The sequence below is a fragment of the Marmota monax genome, unplaced genomic scaffold, assembly GCF_021218885.2.
Source record: "Marmota monax isolate L192 unplaced genomic scaffold, Marmota_monax_Labrador192_F-V1.1 WCK01_AAM20220418_F8-fsc00316, whole genome shotgun sequence".
Lineage (NCBI taxonomy): Eukaryota > Metazoa > Chordata > Mammalia > Rodentia > Sciuridae > Marmota > Marmota monax.
Genome location: NW_026693064.1, coordinates 110,830 through 126,147, shown reverse-complemented (window position 1 = coordinate 126,147; position 15,318 = coordinate 110,830). Strand labels below are relative to the sequence as shown.

General features: G+C 55.9%; 1 protein-coding gene across 3 annotated transcripts in view; it reads left to right on the top strand.

Annotated features, from left to right (window-relative positions):
- Hrh2 (histamine receptor H2) overlaps positions 1–15,318 on the top strand; it is a 41,513-nt gene that overhangs the window by 14,663 nt on the left and 11,532 nt on the right. The window contains exons 2-3 of one of the 3 annotated variants that reach the window (XR_006853752.2): positions 5,385–6,928; positions 13,617–13,743. Coding sequence is in view for 2 of the 3 variants with exons in the window: in XM_058582491.1 (XP_058438474.1) it covers positions 5,844–6,928; positions 10,651–10,663 (1,098 nt within the window). In the remaining variant the exon portion in view is untranslated. Of the gene's footprint in view, positions 1–5,384; positions 6,929–10,650; positions 10,856–13,616; positions 13,744–15,318 lie in introns of those variants that run through there. The other 2 variants (XM_058582491.1, XM_046453899.1) reach the window with 2 other exon arrangements.

Below are 15,318 nucleotides of genomic sequence, written 5' to 3'. Positions count from 1 at the left end.
GGGATGTGTGGGCTATGGTGTGCAAGCCTGACAGTCAGTGGGGGTGAACGCGTGCTGGACCTCCACTCAAACCGCCTCCACGCCGTCACATACATCTACTGCCCCTGCGCAGAACTCAGCTGCAGTAAAGAAGCACTTTTCAGGTGGCCTTCTGCGTCTGTCCCTACCCCTGCAGGAGGCGCTGCACAGTGTGTCTGCCAAGCCCACTGCTGCCTCCCCCAGCCCCAGCACAGCGCCGCACATGCCTGCAGCACACACAGGTGCTGTTCTGAGTTCAAGGATTTGGACACTAAAAAAGTCACATTTGGAGAGAGTGAACCACGGGCCTGGTCCTGGGGTTTCTCTTCCTCTACTGTCTTCATGTTCATAAATAGAAAGTAAAGGAGGACTTGTCACCCTGACACCTGTCAGCCAAGGTCACAAAGCACAGAGACTGTCCACTGTCACAGCCTTTGTCCTCAGCCCCGGGCTCCCCTTTGTGGCTCAGTGTCTGTTATTGGAGGGTTAGGAACAGACCACCTGCTTCACAGGTTGGCCAGGTGGCCCGGCTAAAGGTGCACTCAGGGAAGGCCAGCCTGCATTCCTGCTGCACGTGACCCCCTGGAGCAGCTGCGTGTCTTGGAGGCTGAGGGAGAAACCCCATCAGCTCAGCCTTCACCAGCCTGCCCGGCGGTGGCTCATGTATGGTGCCGCTTCCCCATGTGGGCTGTGCCTGGAAGTGAAGTGTCATCCACAGAAGAGAAACTCCATTTCACTTCCCCTTGAAAAAAGGAGCCCTCGACACAGTCTGACCAAATGGGGAGACACCAGCCCCTGGTGGTTGCTGTTTCTGTGTTCGTGCTGTCTGGGTGCAGAGAGCAGCCCTCCAGCAGCCCTCTCCTGGGGTGTCCTGGAGGAGCAGTGGGGGCAGCGGGCCATCGGGCAGGCCTGGGTGGCCCCCCGCCCTCCAGTCCCCATACTGTCACTGGAGGCAGGATAGGACAGAGGCCTTCCTGGCTCACCCTGGCTCAGCTCCAGGCAGCACAGGTTCTGATGGCGAATCACAAGGACCCACCAGGAGGAGGGTCCCCTGAGGCCCTGAAAACTCAGCACTGTGCCAGTGCAGTCGAGGAACCCCCTTCCTAGCCCCTGCTGGCGGTGGGGCAGGTGAGAGCTGGAAGGAGAAGTATGGAGAAGCCACCTCTGGAAGACTAGAGGAGACCACCCGAGGCCACCAGAGGCCAGGCTTGCCAGAGAAGCAGGAGGGAGGAGGGTGTTTCTGATGATGGGCACGGGACGCCAAGGTAGAGCAGGATGGGCCTGCCATTCTCAGGACCAGGACCCTCTCACTGGGTCATTTAGCTATTTCTGGAAGCGTTGTTTCAGGGCACAGAAAGTACCCCAGGCCCACAGGCAGAAGCGAGGCCAAAGCAGCAAGACCAGGTCACCACATACCAGGCCAAGGACAAGCCAGCTAGGATGGGAAGAGTCCAGCAGACTTCGGCACACAGAGCTGGCGTGGCCAGAAGGGATCAGCTCATGTCTGCAAGATGCACGGAGGCCCTGCTGTGACTGCCCCTAAGTGTAGCTCATGGAGGCCACCCCAGGTGAGATGCAGAGCGAGCCGCCTCGTCACTACTGAGGCTGCAGTGGCTGATGACGCCTTTCAATGGAGATAGGAAATCTCCCTCGCGGGTAATGGAGAGGAGGACCTGCTCTTGAGAAATTCTCCAGAAAGTGCCTTTCTGAGGGCGCTAAGGCAAGATAGGAAGACGCAAGAGGAAGTAGTGAATCGCACACCCACACAGCTGCGGGCTGCGCCAACAGGAAGGGGCTGGGCGAGTGAGTGTCTTTTCTCATACACACACACACACACACACACACACACACCCAAAAGAGTGGAGAAGGCCATTGCCAAATCTGTGTGACAGGAGGACGAGATGCCATGCACGCTGGGTTATTTCTGTCAGCTCTCCAGAATGCTTGGAAATGTCTGATGTAAAACACTGGGGACATTAGAGACACCTCTCACCTACCACTCAGACGGACCTCCAGTGCCCAAGATCCCAGGATGAGCTCCACTTAGAGGATCCCAGCGTAGGGAAACAGCATGCATATGTATACACACTACCTGTCCCTATACTCCTCCTGTGACAGAGACCAGAGGGAATGGGGGAGGGATGGAGGGAGGGAGGGGAGATGGGACAGAGGGAGGGAGGGAGGGGAGGACGGGTGCAGGAAGGAAGGACTGAGGAATGGGTGACAAGGAAGACACAGGGATGGGGGTATAATGTGGAAAGGATCCAGCCCCTGCCCTAGATGGTTCCCTCTTCAGTGTGGGGACAAGACAAAGCCATGGTAACAGTACAGAGTGGCAGGTGCTCAGAATCTAAGTGCAGGGGACATTGCTTCTTCCTCCAGCATCTAGGAGACAGTCACCTGTGCTGAACCATAGAAGGCCAGGAGCTGAACTGAGTGTAGGAAAAGGGACCCCAGGTGTGGGGACGGCCAAGGCAGAGGCAGGAGAGAGAGGCTGCTGTGCCCGGGGGTGCTCAGTTGCCTTAATGGTGAAGCTGGGACAGTGCAGGAGTGTTTGGTGAGAGGCAATTGGAAAGAGCTGGACGTCTGCTCTGATCCAAGAACTGGCATTAAAAACAGGTCAAAGGAACTGAACTGAGTGTGCTGAGCAGGTTTCCATTGCAATGACAAAGTACCTGAGATAATCAACTTCAAGGGGAAAAGGGTTTATGTTGGCTCACAGTTTCGGAGGTTTTGTTCCAGGGTCCCTTGGCCCTGTTGTGGCGTCCCAATATCCCTTTCAAGGGCACACCCCCAAGACCCAGTTTCTCCCACTGAGACCCACCTCGAAGGATCCAGTACTTCCTAATAGGACCACACTGGAGACCCCGCCTTCCATAACAAGGCCTTTGGGGGACACTTGTCCAAACCTTAGCCCTGAGATTAAACCCAAGCTGTGCTGCTAATTGGGAGTGTGACGTCACCTGGTCCCTGTGAGCCTTGCTCTCTTGGATGTTGTGTGGAGTGGATGACTCCCCCCCTCCCCTGTGAGGCTGCTGTGCAGGTCAGTCGTGTTTAATATGCATGTGTACTTGTGCACTATCCCTGCACTGATGCTCCCAGTATTTCCATTTCTTGCCACTTGCAAACCTGCCAGCACAGATGTCCTTGCCCAGGGACTCCTGTGTTGGCTTGCATTGCCACACACTGGCTCCAGAAAGAGTGGGCTGAATCTAGTGACCTGAGAGACGTCCATGATGCACTGACGATTTTAAAAGAAACTAAGGAAAGGAAGTTGCGGAGTAATGCACAGGTGTGTTTGGACCCCTGCTTGCTTACAACAGAGGCACAGATACAGTCTAGGGGCCCCCTCACACCAGATGGCCAGCGCCCGTCACCTGGCAATGTAAGTGCCTGGGCGTGTCAAGGCCCAAGGGCCAGTCTTTGCTGCCTGTATCAAGGATGCTTGGTTTACTGCACTGAACACTGGATGTTTGAGAAAACGTTGGGGAGAGTGCCTTTCACTTAGGCTGTGATGGTGACAATGACGATTCTTTCTTGTGGGCAAAAGGGAGCCATTGGAAGCTGATGTGCAAGTTGGCAACGTGACCCTCTAAGTTGGTCATCCTCCCAAAGGTGCAAGGGGAATGAGGCCTGCCTGAAGACCCCTGCCTTCACCGGAGGTCTCCCCAGACTGCTGGGGCACTGGGCTTAACACAGCAATGGCTGGGAGCGACTCCTTGGAAACTCCATGAAGGAAAGAAGCACAGCTCTTGTCCATGGGACCTGGTCCCCATGGCACCCGGTCCCCCCAGCACCTGGTACCCCTGGCACCAGGAGCAGCACCCAGAGCAGCACCTGGTGTGGTGAGATTCTCCAGGAAATACCTGTTGAAGTGTATCAAGGGAGTGAAGAGAGGGAGGAAGGGAAAGGAAGAAAGAAGGGGGGAGGGGGAAAGGAAGGAGGAGAGGCAGGGAGAGGAGAGGAGAGGCCAGGAGACTCCAGGAGAGGCCAGGAGGGGCCAGGAGAGGAGAGGCAGGGAGAATTTCTGATTCCTTCGAGAGGCTGGTTCACTCAGGTCTGACGCTTTCCCTGAACACTGAAATGCCAGCCCAATGCCAAAATGGCGATCTATACTCAGCTTTTAATGAAACTCAGAGAAATCTGATCAGAAACAGGGATTCTTAAAAAAAAAAAAAATCCTATTGCTACCCCCTCCAAAGTTAACTAAGTGTGGCAGTGGGACTCCTGCTATTTGGGCCACTTTTGTACTGAACAGACCTTCTAAAACTAGTGCCCAGAGGCCAGCTCACAGGGCCGGGTGGCCAGGAGGGCAGCAGAAGGTGATCAGGAACGTGATTCCTGCCCCTCTCAGTCCTTCTCATTCAATGGTGATTCTCGTGTCAGGATGCAAAGCCACTCCAGACGGGAGGCTGAGGGAGGCCAGCTCCTGCCTTCCGGAGACTAGCTTGCTTCTGGCAGGGCTTCTGCCGGCCACTCCATTCTGGCACTGTCCGACCTGGGGACATCCCCTGCTGGCTGCTCTGGAGCATGGATGTGCCTGAGGAGCCCAGGAACTAGCACAGCCTGGGCTTGTTCTGCTAGAAGCAGAATGTGGCCACCAGAAGGAGTCTTGGAGATTCCCTGGTGACCAGGGACTCTCATTTAACCAAGAGGCATTGTGTGTGCAGCTGTTTGATTGAAGTGATCTTTATAGGAGGGAGGGAAAGAAGGTTCCAGATTTTTAAATCATCGGAAACAGCCGAAAGAAGATTTTGCAACACTTGAAACGCACATGGCCGCATCCTCCTTGAGGTTTTATCAGAGCACAGCCATGCTCTCTTGAATGTGGCATGGTTGAATCCTTGTGACAGATGCCTTACTGGCCACCAAGCAGGAAATATACCACCTGCCCTTTTCCTGAAAGTTTGTTGGCCCCTAGCTAGAGTGTGAAGATGTTTTGTCACAACAGCAGCACCAGGCATGGCTCTCAGCACTTGTCAGGAGCAAAGAGTGCTTCTGTCATTCATCCATTCAGCCTGTCATTCATTCATGGGATGCTACCTACCTGTGGGCTCCGGAACCTGGAAGGAGACAGACTGGTGCAGTCCCTGTTCTCCCAAAGCCGAGAGCCGGTGCCCAGGTCCTTCCTCTTCTGTATAGACATTCCTAGCCCTTCCCGCAGTTTCCCCCAGGATGTGGTGCATCCTGCTCCTGCCCTCCCCGCCCTGTACCCTGATCGCCCCAGTCTCTGCAAGGAGAGGCATCCAGGTGGGCCCCATGCCCCGGAGTCCTTCCAGGGGGCGCAGGGCTAGAAACTCACCTTGAATGCCCTTGGGCTCCCAGTCTCATTTCAGAAGCTCAACACTTGCCCTTCACTTTTTCAGCTCCTGCTCCAGTCGCCCCAGAGAGGGAGACCACCCGTCCTCAACCCAATAACATGGGCAGAAGAGGGTGCCAGCTATGGAGAAGGATATGGCTGCGTCTATGTGAGATCCCTCCCACATAGAATCAAGGCCACCTCAGTGCCGCACTCTGGTGCCTCTGTCCCCGTGCAGAGCCTGAAGAGTGGAGAGCTACCGCAGCCCTGGGAGGAAGCTGGCTCCTGGGGAACCTCTGGAGCTTGAGTGTCCAGCCTGGCTTCACGTCCCCGCCCTTGGCTCTTCGTTATTCATATCCATGCCCCACACCTATGGGACTGCTTGGTTTATTTCTAGAAAATAGCGTTGGGTCAGTCACTGAAGCCTTCCCCCACATGGACCCTTGCCTTGGGCTCTTTTGGGAGTCTGGAGCCCAGTGGCTGGAACCAAAAGGCCAAGGGCAGGGCAGGAGCTTTGGGAGCCAGAATGGCGTCCAATGGCACAGCCCCTTCCTGTGGCCTGGAGTCCACCGTGTTCAAGGTCACCCTCAGCATGGTGCTCGCGGTCCTCATCCTCGTCACTGTCGCTGGCAACGTGGTCGTCTGCCTGGCTGTGGGCCTGAACCGCCGACTCCGCAGCCTCACCAACTGCTTCATCGTGTCCTTGGCGGTCACTGACCTGCTCCTCGGCCTCCTGGTGCTGCCCTTCTCTGCCATCTACCAGCTGTCCTGCAGGTGGACCTTCGGCAGGGTCTTCTGCGACGTCTACACCAGCCTAGACGTGATGCTCTGCACGGCCTCCATCCTCAACCTCTTCATGATCAGCCTCGACCGCTACTGCGCCGTCACGGACCCACTGCGGTACCCTGTGATGGTCACTCCAGCTCGTGTGGCCATCTCCCTGGTCTTCATCTGGGTCATCTCCATCACCCTGTCCTTCCTGTCTATTCACCTGGGCTGGAACAGCAGGGGTGAGGCCAGCAAGGGCAACGACACTACCCGCAGGTGCCATGTGCAGGTCAACGAGGTGTACGGGCTGGTGGACGGGCTGGTCACCTTCTACCTGCCTCTGCTGGTCATGTGTGTCACCTACTATCGCATCTTCAAGATCGCCCGGGAGCAGGCCAGGAGGATCAACCACATGAGCTCCTGCAGGGCGGCCACCATCAGGGAGCACAAAGCCACTGTGGCGCTGGCTGTCGTGCTGGGTGCATTCATCATCTGCTGGTTTCCCTACTTCACTGTGTTCGTCTACCGTGGGCTGAAAGGGGATGATGCCGTCAATGAGGTTTTTGAAGCCGTTGTGCTGTGGCTGGGCTACGCCAACTCGGCCCTGAACCCCATCCTGTATGCTGCGCTCAACAGGGACTTCCGCACAGCTTACCAGCAGCTCTTCTGCTGCAGGCACGGGCACCGTGGCTCCCATGAGGCTTCCCTGAGGTCCCTAAGGCTGAACAACTCTCAGCTGTCACGGAGCCACAGCCGAGGACCCAGGTGGCAGGAGGAGAAACCCCTCAAGCTGCAGGTGTGGAGTGGGACCGAAGTCACTGCACCCCAGGGAGCCACAGACAGGTAAGGCAGCCTTCATACACAGGAGGGGACCCTGGAGGGGTCTTGTGAACAGCAGCCAGGGTTCTGCTACATGGTGGCCAAGACCCTCCAGAAGCATTTCCCAAATGATATCTCATTTAATTCCTCCAAGGACTCCCTAAAGTAGAATATTTTGCCTCCATTTCAAAAGGATCCCAAAGAAGGTCTCAGGGAACTTGTCAAAGGCCACCCAGCTAGGACATGGACAGAGGGCCCTTGCTCCAGAACGCATGGGCCTGTCTCTCTAATTATGTTGTCTTTCTATTCTGGAGACTTAAATAGGAGGCTCAGCTCTGCCACTTAGGTGTTGTGGTGGAGCTGGGCCTCCAATTTAGGGCCAGCCCCATAACTTACCGCTGCAGTGAAACACTCAGATAGTCAGGTGCTGATCTGTCATCTGATGGGACTGCTGGGCTAAAGGAGAAACTCGTTGTATTCAGCATTGATTGAGCTCTTACTGTGCACCAGCTCTTACCATAGGGTTGCTCAAGTCAGTGGGAAGAGAGGACAGCAGAGTCAGGAGGGCGTCCTCAAAGGCCAGACCAAGAGTGTAGCTGTTTGGGGAAGATGCAAGGGTTAGACAAAAGGGCTGGGGTAACCTAAACAGAACTTTGCTTTGGGAAGAGGACTCTTTTGATGTGAATGAGTTGGGTGAAACCACAGAGGCTCAGGGAGGAGGCTGGGCATTGGTCCAGGAGGGGAAAGAGAAGAAAGCCAAATTGCAGGGCTATTAAAAGAAAGAAGACACTTGCACAAAAGGTAAAGAGACAGAGTGAGATTTAGATAAAGCCACTGGAACAAGCCAGGGAGGGCATTAGGGGACACTGCACCCATGAGCTGAGTGACACTGAGGAAGCTCATTGTGTGAAAGACAGCTCCTGGTCCCATGTCATCTGTTGATAGCAGTGCAGGAAAGAGTGTTGGTAGAATACCTAGCATGTACAAGTTGCTCAGTAAATGTCATTTTCTTTCTCTTCCTGTAGACCGTGCCATCCATCCATCCATCTACTCAATTATCTCTTTATCTACCCATCCATCTACCCATCCATCCATCTACCCATCCATTCATCCACTCAACCATCCCTTCATCCACCCATCCATCCCTCGCTTCCTCCATTCATCCATCTACCCACCCATCTACCCATCCCTCCCTCCATCCCTCCAGCCGTTCATCCATCCATCCACCTATCCACCCATCCCTTCTCCATCCCTTCATCCACCTATCCATCTACCCATCCATCTGCCCATCCATCGATCTACTCAACCATCCATTCATTCATCCATCCCTCCATTCATCCATCCATCCACCCAACCATCCACCCACCCACCCATCTATCCATTCACCTGTTCATCTACCCATTCATCTCTTCACTTACCCATCCATCCATCCACCCATCCAACCATTCATCCATTCATTGCTCATTCATTTATTTGCAAACACTTGTCAGATTTCCATCACATGCCAGGGCCTATGCTGAGGGCCAGGGATGTGGAAATGACATTCTGTGTGTTGACACTGATGAGAGTTATGGAAGGTGAGCTGCAAGCTCTGCTCTGATCTCTGCCTCACTCACCCTGTGGCTTGAGCAAGTCATTGTGCTCTTGGGTCTCAATTTCCTCCCATGGGGCCTTCTAGCTGTTTCCTGGAGTTGCCTGAAGTCCCCCTGAGCTAGGGAATGTGGACCCAGCAGAACTGGGGTCTGCTGTTGGGTTCTAAGCATCGCACACACTATGAGAATGTGGACAGATGCTGCAGACCCACACCAGGGCTCTCCTTCTGATGGACAGCTGTGGGCAAACCTGCCTCGCTGGGCCCCAGGTCCCCTTGCAGCTGCTTCACCCCGAAGGCATGGAGTGTCCCTACCGATTTGGGACCTGGGCCCTCCCCGCTCCTGTGCTATTGCTTCTGCCTCTGAGCTATTTTGCAGCCTCCCCTCTGGCCTCTTGGTCTCTAACTGTCCCTCTCAAGTCCATCCTCCAACACCCACCCCCCACCAGGGTATATTCCTGCCCCGTCATGGTGGACCTAATGCCCATCTGATCCCATTCTTCCATGTCCCTTCCAGTCCCTCATCCAGAAGGCAGTCTCAAAGGCAAAGCTGGTTTAGCTCACAGTGCAAAAAAGAAACAAAACAGATGAGCACACACCAGGGCAGAGGGCCAGAGAGCAGGCAGGTGGCACTTTTTATGTGTTGCTTTGGGTCACTCAGCCCTGTTCCACTCCCAGGCTCATAAGCTGCCTTTGCACTGTCCCGTTCCCACTCCATCCCAGAGGCCAAGGTGCACAGGGAGCCAGAGTGAGCCCTGCCCACACTTCTGCTCTGGCCTCCTGGAATCACTAATCATCCAATTATGGAATAGACGGGCAATTGCTCACAGCAGCAGGTGCCAAAGTTTGAGACTCAGTGTCCCCAGCCATGAGGGACAGTACATGTCCCTGGGAGCTTGTCCCAGAGAACTGCCTTCTGAGTTGAGCCTTTAAATGCAAACAGAAAGCCTTTCTCACCCAGGAGGGGCTGGACCTCATTCTGTTCTCTGGGAAGGAGGGTCCGTGTCCACTCTACTTTACAGTTAGGAAACTGGGGCTGGGGAGTTCCAGTAAGTCGCTCCAAGTGGCACAACTGGGAAGAAGCTCCCAAGCTGAGGTCTGAGCAACCGCAGACAGCAGCACCAGCTCCCGGTGCCCTCTGCTCCAGGCACCCCACGGGTTTGCCCATCTGCCTTCTCTCATCTTCACGCCCACCCTTGGTGAAGAGCCAAGGCTAGCTAAGAATCACTGCCCACCTGGCTGACACAGCAGTGCAGAGCCGGGGACAGAGCAGGGCCTCCTGGAGGCCACAGTCCCTAGGGCAGGGGGCAGAGGGGCTGGGCAGACAAGGGCAGGGTGGGGGCAGTCAGAGGACCTCACACCAAGGTCAAAGGCATGGAAGTTGCAGGAGGCCAAGAGCAGCCAGAGGTCGATCTTCACACTGAGGCTGCCAGGGCCATGGGGCTCCCTGAGGCTGGCTCCGGGCTCCCTGCTGACTGATAGCAGGTCCTTCCTGCTCTCTACTGGGGTCAAGAGCCAGCGCCAACCCGCGGCCCTTATCAATGCCAGGGCTGGGCTGTCTGCCTGAGCCAAGGGTGCTAAAGGGGACCGATTCAGCCTGCCTGGGCAGAGTGGGGGCATGGTCAGCCCAGGGGGTCTCCAGAGACAGGGGGCCAAACTGGCTGCTGCTCCTTCCCTGTGGCCAGCCAGCAGCCCACGCCCCAACATGGACCTCTGTCTGCCCCTTCCTCACCCCCACTCCCCTGGACACTCCTCGCCTCCTAGGGTCTCTCTGCTCCGTCTTTCCTAGTGAGCTTTCCGGCACACAGATCCCCTACATGGCCTGCTCGGCCACTCCTGGTGAGCTTCCCAGAGCACAGATCCCCTGTTGTCCCCAGGTTCCCACTGAACCTGTCTCCTGCTGCGTACAGCACATCTCTGGTTTTCTTCTTGTGGCTGATGTTAAAAATAACTACCATTTTTTTTTTTAAACTGAAAAACAACACACATTCAGAACTCTGCAGTCAAGGTGTGGGTAGGGCAGTCTTTTCTGGAGAATCCCAGGCAGCATCCCCTGCTGTCCCCAGCACTGGACGCCACCTGTGCCCCAGGGCTCATGCCCACCCACTGCCCCCACTCCACCTCTCATTCCCACCCTCCCTCCCCTCTTCTGCAGCCCGACCTCTTAGAAGGACCCAACTTGTGCAGTCCCGCTCACCACCTGAGCAGTCCAGGATGGAGGCCTATCTTGAATTCCTTAATCCATCAATCTGCAGAGGCCCTGATACCACAGAAGGTAACATTCTCTGGCGATTGGGACATAGGCCTACCTGCGCCCATTCCTCAGCCTGCCATGAGCCCCAGCACCAGAGGCTCTTGATGCCTGGGTCCCTGAGCACCTTACCCTCCTGCTCCATTTCCTGACAGCATCCCCAGGCCAGGTCCCTCTCCCACCCTCCCCAGCCAAAGCAAAGTGCCCTGCACTCCTTCAGCCAGGGCATTTACCAAGGCCTGCCGGCTGCAGCACTGCTCGGGACAACAGTGACAAGGCAGCCCTCCTGTCCTAGGGAACAGGTCTCTCCAAGTTGGACAGCGTGGTCTCCCAGACATAAAGTGGCTGGTGTCCCATAGTCTCAGATGTCGCAGAGCTCGGATTTCAGCACAGCCTGTCACACTCAGAGCTTGGGCCCTTTCCACAGTAACACACCTGGACTTGAACTTGACCTGCTCTTGACTGACACTTCAACTCGTCCTCTAGACACCAGAAAGGGCAGCCCAGGCACAGGGAGGCAGGTGACCTGTCTGCAGTGCGGAACAGGCTGAGAGGCTGGGCCCTGCCCAGTGCTCTTTGTGCCCCCCCACCTCACTGGTCCCTATAATCTCCCAATTCAGAGATATGATTCATGAGCACCTGGCCTATCAGCAGCCCTTGGGCACTTCCTCATTCCTCAGTGCCCCTGTACTTGCTCCCCATGGGCGGGGATGCACCCAGACTCCCAGATGCCTGGCAGGCTGCTGTGGTGCTCTGCTCCCTCCTTCAGCCGCCGCCCCCTGCCAGGGAACCACTTCCCACCTGCCTGCCCACCCTCTGCAGTCAGAGAGGACATTTCCAAAAGTTCATCAAAGCCGGCTCCACCTCTTCTGTTGCACTTGGACTAAAATGCAAAGTCCATCCCAGCCTCCAAGGCTCTGCTCCCGAGCTGCTGCCCTTGCCCCAGCCCTCTCACACCCCGAGGGGACAGCCTCCCAGGCCACACCTTGTCCCCATTCAGCCTGCCTCCCTGGGAGGTGCATGCCTGTGCTCTTGGCTCTTGAGTCCTGACACCTCGTTCTGTGCTCAGCCTGGAGCAGGCCCAGGGACTTTTTTCAAACAGATGATGAATGAATGAGTGAGTGAATGTCTTATCCTGGTCCCAGAGGGCCCTGAGAAATGAATAAAGCCACCTGCACTGTAGAGATCAGAAACTGGGTCTCAAAGAGGGAAGCAGCAGGAAGCCAGGGAGAGCTCAGAGATGACTGGCTCCTTTGCCACCATGGCATTCCCACACAGCAGCCTCCAGGGACCGCTGGAAATCACTGCACCTCAGGGTGGCGACTGCCTGCCTCCCCAGCCCTGTCACAGACAGGCCAAAAAAGTGAGGCTGTGTGCCACAAGCATAGGAAGTGGCTCAGAGTTGGTGACACACCTGGACTGGGTCCCCTGCGCCACAAGGCATGTCCTGTTTGACCAAAGGTGGAGGGCACAGGGAGGGTGGGGCTGGCTGTCTTCTGCTCCAAACCCAGCCCCGGGGATGCGCCTGCAGCTTCCGTGGGCAGCGGGCAGCGGAGCCTGTGTCTGACACACTTCTGCAAAAGAGCTGCTTCTAGGAAAGGAAGTTTCCTCCCGGGGCCCAAGTTTGTTGACTCCTTCAAAACCCAAACGTGTCAACTTGTGCAGTCTCGCTCACCAACTGGTATGGCTTCTCGGCACGTTGATATTAACATTTCTGAGGAGTTCCTATAAGTGCCTTTGGCACATGAGCCTCAGCAGCTGCCCTCAGACTAAGGGATGAAGGCTGCCCGTCCTGCATCTGGACCGCAGCTGGCTACCTGCCTCAAATAGGGGGTTTTCAGCTCTGCCTCTGGTTCAGGCTTCCCGGGGTTTCTCCCGGAGCGGGGTCGGGCAGAGCCCTGTGGGTCATGGCCCCTGCTGGCTGGAGGAGCCATTCACCATCCATCCGAGGGGCCTGTCCTGACCTACAGAATGGTGGCAGGGGTCTACCTCGGCAGGCTGGTGGGACAAGAGTAAGGAGAGCAGGCAGTAACACAGTCCCTTCGCCCCCAGCCACCTCTCCTCCTGCCTCCCTCCCACGGCCCTTTCCTCCTTTCTCTGACTCCTGCGTGCAGTGGTCCAACACTCTACAGCTCACCCACTGAAGGTATGCTCCACACTCAGTATGCTCAGAATTGGGTAGCCATCCTTACAATCAAGTTTGGAACATTCCATCACCACAGAAGAAACCCTGTGCCCTTTAACTGTCACCTCTGATTCCCACATTCCATTCCCTGTCCCCCCCCACCCCCAACCCCTGCCCAGGAGCCTGACCCGCTTTCTTTCTGTAGATTTTCTTGTTCTGGAGGATTCACATCCGACGTGGTCTTTTATGTCCCACTCAGTTTCCAAGGCTTGTCCTCACCACCTTTTCCTTCTTCTGCTCCTTTTTGTTTGCCGTGCTCCCATCCTCCATGTCCTCCCCATCCTCCTCCTCCTCTCTGTCCTCCCTCTCCTCTTCTACATCCTCTGTGTCCTCCCCATCCTCCTCCTCCACATCCTCCCCCTCCTCCCCGGCCTCCCTGTCCTCCCTATCCCTTCATTCTTCCCATCCCCCCATCCTCCTCGTCCTCTCCTTTCTCCCCATCCTCCCCCATCACCATCCCACTTCTCCTTCACAAGTGCTCAGGCTCCATTGGCACTTCTTGGCACTTTCTAGGCCTGGGTGGAGGACTCCGGGTGTGAGGTTCTGTCACACCCACCCAGTTGCCCAAATCCCCAACTCCCTGCCAGGAGGACTTAGGGTGACCCTCCCCAGAGCCTGCCTTCTGCATGCGGGCCAGCAGAGCAGACAGCTACAGCCAGTTAATCCACGTCTTCTGTCTCTTCAGAGAGTTTGGGAAGTGAGACCCTCCAGCCCCAGGAGGTGAGGGAGAGGAGAGCAGAGAGGAGGAGGGGAGCCCTTCGCAGCCTCAGAGGTCAAGGAGAACACGCCGTGGCCCCCAGGAGTCTGGAAAGGTAGAGAACTTGCGCTCACCGTCTGTGGTGGCTTTGCCAGCTAGAGGCCCTGGCATGGCCTGGCTGGTCCCTCTGTCTCCCAGACTGCCCCTGCCCAGTCACCTCCTGGCTCCTGGCTCCTTCCAGGACAATCTGGCTGGAGCTGCAGGGCTGTGATTGAAGGAAGAGAGCTGAATCTCCAGGCCACCGCAGGTATCTTTGACCCCAAGAAAAAGAGCACCTCCTTTCCCCCAGGGCCCTTCCCTCGGGGACCCAGCCCTAGGACACAAGCTTGGCAGTCACAGGGAAGGCCGGACTCAGCTCCTCTTGACCAGAGCAGCCAGTGCAGTCCTGCTGGCATGGGAGAGTCCGTCCCTGCGGGTCACATGGGAGAGTGTGCGTGGCCCAGGGCAGGGTCCCCAAACTTCTTCTGCAAAGGATCAGATAGTGAATCTCACACCCTAAGCCCACAGTCTGTTTCAGCCACTGCCCCACAGGCCCTCCATCCTCACCGACTGCATGCAGGACGATGATCCCGTGGGGGTGGGCTGAACAAGCTGCCCAGGCCGGCAGCCCCCATGTGGCAGAATCCACCCCGCTGGGTGTACCTCACACTCTGAGACTCACAGAGGCCGAGGGTGCCTGATGATATAGTTCTCAGGACATGACTGTCACCATACAGCACAGGGCCATACCAACTCTGCCACTGTAGACAACACATAAACTGATTGGTGGCTGTGTTCTGATAAAACTTTACTTATGGACACCAAGAGTTAAGTTGCATAGCTTCATCATGAGTCATGAAATGTTACTCTATTTCTTAATAACCAGGTGGTAGGCTAGATTTGGTCTCTGGGCTGTCATTGGCCAACCCTGGCATAGGAGAAAGAAATAAGTACCAATTCAGCCCCTTGCTCTGTGACAGGGAAGTGCCTTGCCTTCTCTGAGCCTCAGTTTGCTCATCTGCAAAACAGGGATTAAAATGCCACCCTGGGAAGACTGTGGTGAGACTTTAGCTGCAGTTTTTGCAAGGTGCCTGGCACAGCGTAAAGTGCATAGCAAGCAGCAGCTTTGATCATTGTTCTTCCCGTGGCCTCTTTGCAGAGAAGCAGCTGGAAAGTCTGGGGCAGGCTCTGTGAACTGTGTCCCAGCTGTGCTACTGAAGCTGGGTCCTGACCCCAAGACTCATGTCCCTCATCTGAAAACAGGGGACTTGGATTAGCTTCAAGGACCATTCCAACATAACTATATATATAAATGCTTAACAAGGGACAAAATTATGCCCACACCCTCGACCCTGCTATGTCAAGAATCTCCTGGCAAGGGGCAGGAGAGCCTGTTTCTTATGCTAATGAATTGCTCAGAGTATGGAGGCAAATCCAGTGGAATGTGTCCTTGTCACAATTTGAGTTGCAGGCGCTGGAGCTGTGGCAGGCCAGGCATAGGAAAGCTCCGCAGAGAGCCCAGCCTCATGGGTGGGGGACCTGGGTTTCTCCAAGCCTCTGCATGGGGTTTATGGCTGTATGACCTTGAGAAGGTTGCATCCCTTTCTGAATTCTAATTCTCTCATGTGTAAATAAGAGATTCTGACAACTG